Below are 5,846 nucleotides of genomic sequence, written 5' to 3'. Positions count from 1 at the left end.
ATATACAGGACAGTACACAGGTTCTACAGTATAGTAGTGTATATACAGGACAGTACACAGGTTCTACAGTATAGTAGTGTATATACAGGACAGTACACAGGTTCTACAGTATATACAGGACAGTACACAGGTTCTATAGTAGTGTATATACACAGGTTCTATAGTATAGTAGTGTATGTACAGGACAGTACACAGGGTCTATAGTATAGTAGTGTATATACAGGACAGTACACAGGTTCTATAGTATAGTAGTGTATATACAGGACGGTACACACAGGTTCTATAGTATAGTAGTGTATATACACAGGACGGTACACCCAGGTTCTATTGTATAGTAGTGTATATACAGGACGGTACACCCAGGTTCTATAGTATAGTAGTGTATATACAGGACGGTACACACAGGTTCTATAGTATAGTAGTGTATATACAGGACAGTACACACAGGTTCTATAGTATAGTAGTGTATATACAGGACAGTACACAGGTTCTATAGTATAGTAGTGTATATACAGGACGGTACACACAGGTTCTATAGTATAGTAGTGTATATACAGGACAGTACACACGTTCTATAGTATAGTAGTGAATATACAGGACGGTACACACAGGTTCTATAGTATAGTAGTGTATATACAGGACAGTACACACGTTCTATAGTATAGTAGTGAATATACAGGACGGTACACACAGGTTCTATAGTATAGTAGTGTATATACAGGACAGTACACAGGTTCTATAGTAGTGTATATACAGGACAGTACACACTGGTTCTATAGTAGTATATACACGACAGTACACACAGGCTTTATCGTAGTATATACACACGACAGTCCACAGGTTCTGTAGTATATACAGGACAGTACACAGGGTATACAGCAGTATGTACAGTACAATACACACAGGCTCTATAGTGTGTGCGCGCGCACACAGGACAGTCCACACAGGGTATATAGCAGTATACACAGGAGAGTACACAGGGTATATAGCAGTATACACAGGACAGTACACAGGGTATATAGCAGTATACACAGGACAGTACACAGGGTATATAGCAGTATATACAGGACAGTACACAGGGTATATAGCAGTATATACAGGACAGTACACATGGTATATAGCAGTATATACAGGACAGTACACACAGGGTATATAGCAGTATATATACAGGACAGTACACACAGGGTATATAGCAGTATATACAGTAGGACAGTACACACAGGGTATATAGCAGTATATACAGTAGGACAGTACACACAGGGTATATAGCAGTATATACAGTAGGACAGTACACACAGGGTATATAGCAGTATATACAGTAGGACAGTACACACAGGGTATATAGCAGTATATACAGTAGGACAGTACACACAGGGTATATAGCAGTATATACAGTAGGACAGTACACACAGGGTATATAGCAGTATATACAGTAGGACAGTACACACAGGGTATATAGCAGTATATACAGTAGGACAGTACACACAGGGTATATAGCAGTATATACAGTAGGACAGTACACACAGGGTATATAGCAGTATATACAGTAGGACAGTACACACAGGGTATATAGCAGTATATACAGTAGGACAGTACACACAGGGTATATAGCAGTATATACAGTAGGACAGTACACACAGGGTATATAGCAGTATATACAGTAGGACAGTACACACAGGGTATATAGCAGTATATACAGTAGGACAGTACACACAGGGTATATAGCAGTATATACAGTAGGACAGTACACACAGGGTATATAGCAGTATATACAGTAGGACAGTACACACAGGGTCTATAGCAGTATATACAGTAGGACAGTACACACAGGGTCTATAGCAGTATATACAGTAGGACAGTACACACAGGGTCTATAGCAGTATATACAGTAGGACAGTACACACAGGGTCTATAGCAGTATATACAGTAGGACAGTACACACAGGGTCTATAGCAGTATATACAGTAGGACAGTACACACAGGCTCTATAGCAGTATATACAGTAGGACAGTACACACAGGCTCTATAGCAGTATATACAGTAGGACAGTACGCACAGGCTCTATAGCAGTATATACAGTAGGACAGTACGCACAGGCTCTATAGCAGTATATACAGGACAGTACACAGGCTCTATAGCAGTATATACAGGACAGTACACAGGCTCTATAGCAGTATATACAGGACAGTACACAGGGTATATACAGGACAGTACACAGGGTATATAGCAGTATATACAGGACAGTACACAGGGTATATAGCAGTATATACAGGGTATTTAGCAGTATATACAGGACAGTACACAGGGTATATAGCAGTATATACAGGACAATACACAGGGTATATAGCAGTATATACAGGACAATACACACAGGCTCTATAGCAGTATATACAGGCCAGTACACAGGGTATATAGCAGTACACACAGGCTCTATAGCAGTATATATAGTAGGACAGTACACAGGGTATATAGCAGTATATATAGTAGGACAGTACACAGGGTATATAGCAGTATATACAGGACAGTACACAGGGTATATAGCAGTATATAAGACACTACACAGGGTATATAGCAGTATATACAGGACAGTACACAGGGTATATAGCAGTATATACAGGACAGTACACAGGGTATATAGCAGTATATACAGGACGGTACACAGGGTATATAGCAGTATATACAGGACAGTACACAGGGTATATAGCAGTATATACAGGGCAGTACACAGGGTATATAGCAGTATATACAGGACAGTACACAGGGTATATAGCAGTATATACAGGACAGTACACAGGGTATATAGCAGTATATACAGGACAGTACACAGGGTATATAGCAGTATATACAGGACAGTACACAGGGTATATAGCAGTATATATACAGGACAGTACACATGGTATATAGCAGTATATACAGGACAGTATACAAGGTATATAGCAGTATATATTGTAAGGCAGTACACAGGCTCTATAGCAGTATATACAGGACAGTACACAGGGTATATAGCAGTATATATAGTAGGACAGTACACAGGGTATATAGCAGTATATATAGTAGGACAGTATACAGGGTATATAGCAGTATATATAGTAGGACAGTATACAGGGTATATAGCAGTATATACAGGACAGTACACACAGGGTATATAGGACAGTACACAGGGTATATAGCAGTATATATAGTAGGACAGTACACAGGGTATATAGCAGTATATATAGTAGGACAGTACACAGGGTATATAGCAGTATATATAGTAGGACAGTACACAGGGTATATAGCAGTATATATAGTAGGACAGTACACAGGGTATATAGCAGTATATATAGTAGGACAGTACACAGGGTATATAGCAGTATATATAGTAGGACAGTACACAGGGTATATAGCAGTATATATAGTAGGACAGTACACAGGGTATATAGCAGTATATATAGTAGGACAGTACACAGGGTATATAGCAGTATATATAGTAGGACAGTACACAGGGTATATAGCAGTATATATAGTAGGACAGTACACAGCCTCTATAGCAGTATATATAGTAGGACAGTACACACAGGGTATATAGCAGTATATATAGCAGTATGTATAGTAGGACAGTACACACAGGGTATATAGCAGTATATACAGGACAGTACACAGGGTATATAGCAGTATATATAGTAGGACAGTACACAGGGTATATAGCAGTATATATAGTAGGACAGTACACAGGTTATATAGTAGGACAGTACACACAGCCTCTATAGCAGTATATACAGGCCAGTACACAGGGTATATAGCAGTATATATATAGTAGGACAGTACACAGGTTATATAGTAGGACAGTACACAGGGTATATAGCAGTATATACAGGACAGTACACAGGGTATATAGCAGTATATATATAGTAGGACAGTACACAGGTTATATAGTAGGACAGTACACAGGGTATATAGCAGTATATACAGGACAGTACACAGGGTATATAGCAGTATATATAGTAGGACAGCACACACAGGGTATATAGCAGGACAGTACACAGGGTATATAGCAGGACAGTACACAGGGTATACAGCAGTATATATAGCAGGACAGTACACAGGGTATATAGCAGTATATATAGTAGGACAGTACACAGGTTATATAGTAGGACAGTACACACAGCCTCTATAGCAGTATATACAGGACAGTACACAGGGTATATAGCAGTATATATATAGTAGGACAGTACACAGGTTATATAGTAGGACAGTACACAGGGTATATAGCAGTATATACAGGACAGTACACAGGGTATATAGCAGTATATATATAGTAGGACAGTACACAGGTTATATAGGACAGTACACAGGGTATATAGCAGTATATACAGGACAGTACACAGGGTATATAGCAGTATATATAGTAGGACAGTACACAGAGTATATAGCAGTATATATAGGACAGCACACACAGGGTATATAGCAGGACAGTACACAGGGTATATAGCAGTATATTTAGTAGGACAGTACACACAGCCTCTATAGCAGTATATACAGGCCAGTACACAGGGTATATAGCAGTATATATAGCAGGACAGTACACAGGTTATATAGTAGGACAGTACACAGGGTATATAGCAGTATATAGCAGGACAGTACACAGGGTATATAGCAGGACAGTACACAGGGTATATAGAAGTATATATAGTAGGACAGTACACAGGGTATATAGCAGTATATATAGGACAGCACACACAAGGTATATAGCAGGACAGTACACAGGGTATATAGCAGTATATATAGTAGGACAGTACACCGGGTATATAGCAGGACAGTACACCGGGTATATAGCAGGACAGTACACAGGGTATATAGAAGTATATATAGTAGGACAGTACACAGGGTATATAGCAGTATATATAGTAGGACAGCACACACAAGGTATATAGCAGGACAGTACACAGGGTATACAGCAGTATATATAGTAGGACAGTACACAGGGTATATAGCAGTATATAGCATGACAGTACACAGGGTATACAGCAGTATATATAGTAGGACAGTCCACACAGGCTCCGCGCCCGCTCCGCACTCACCCCGGCTCCGCACTCCGCTCCTCTTCGTCCCGGTCGCTCCCGTCCTCCGGCTCCTCCGCGGTGTCCCCGTCGCTCTCTCCCCCGCTGCTGCTCTCCGTAGCGTCCGAGTCGAATCCTCCCTGCGCCGCCCGCAGTCTGGCCGTGGAGCTGCCCGCCAGCCGGTCCAGCTCGGTGTGAGGAGATCCCGGCAGCCCCCGGGGCCCCCGCTCCGCCAGCATCTCCACCAGGCCGGCCAGCTGCTGCCGTACGTGCCGCTCCACCTGCTTGGCCTGGATGACCTGCAGCCTCCTCCACAGCCGGCGGGCCCGGGCCCCGAGCTCCAGCTGCCGGGAGGACATGCGGGCGGCTCTCCGCGCACACAGGGCCCCGGGCTCCGCTCCATCCTCCCCGCGGCTCTTCCCCGGCCGCTCCCCACCGTTCAGGAGGAGGAGGCTGCTGCTGCCTCTATGCGCCCCGGTCAGCTCCGGCTTCCAGGCGGGGGACGAGGCGCTGAGCTTCAGCCGGTGCGGAGCTTCCTGTGCGGCTCCGGTCAGCGCCGGGGCCATGTCCGCCATACAGGGAGGGGGCGGCACACGCGTCACGGCTCCGGGGGGCCCGGGCTCTTCATGGCCCCGGGGGGTCTCACTCCTCACTCCCCCTGCACTCGAGGCGGTCACTCGCAGCCGCGTCTCTTCAGAACGGCCGGAGCACGGACAAGGCCTCGTCCCCGCCCGGGCAGCCAGGGGAACAAAGCTCGATTACTCCTCCCCCCGCCTCCTCCTCCATGGCGCGCTCACCCCGCCCGCC

At 43.9% G+C, this 5,846-nt stretch overlaps 1 protein-coding gene across 2 annotated transcripts in view; it reads right to left on the bottom strand.

The window, feature by feature from the left end:
- LOC130272851 (KAT8 regulatory NSL complex subunit 1-like) overlaps positions 1 to 5,846 on the bottom strand; it is an 84,408-nt gene extending 78,562 nt beyond the window's left edge. The window contains exon 1 of one of the 2 annotated variants that reach the window (XM_056518813.1): positions 5,061 to 5,846. In XM_056518813.1, coding sequence (XP_056374788.1) covers positions 5,061 to 5,614 — 554 coding nt within the window. In that variant the 5' untranslated portion in view covers positions 5,615 to 5,846. The remainder of the gene's footprint in view (positions 1 to 5,060) is intronic. The other variant, XM_056518814.1, reaches the window with a different exon arrangement.

This window comes from Hyla sarda, chromosome 5, assembly GCF_029499605.1.
Source record: "Hyla sarda isolate aHylSar1 chromosome 5, aHylSar1.hap1, whole genome shotgun sequence".
Lineage (NCBI taxonomy): Eukaryota > Metazoa > Chordata > Amphibia > Anura > Hylidae > Hyla > Hyla sarda.
Note: the sequence above shows the minus strand (reverse complement) of the source record. Positions and strands in the feature narration are given on the sequence as shown.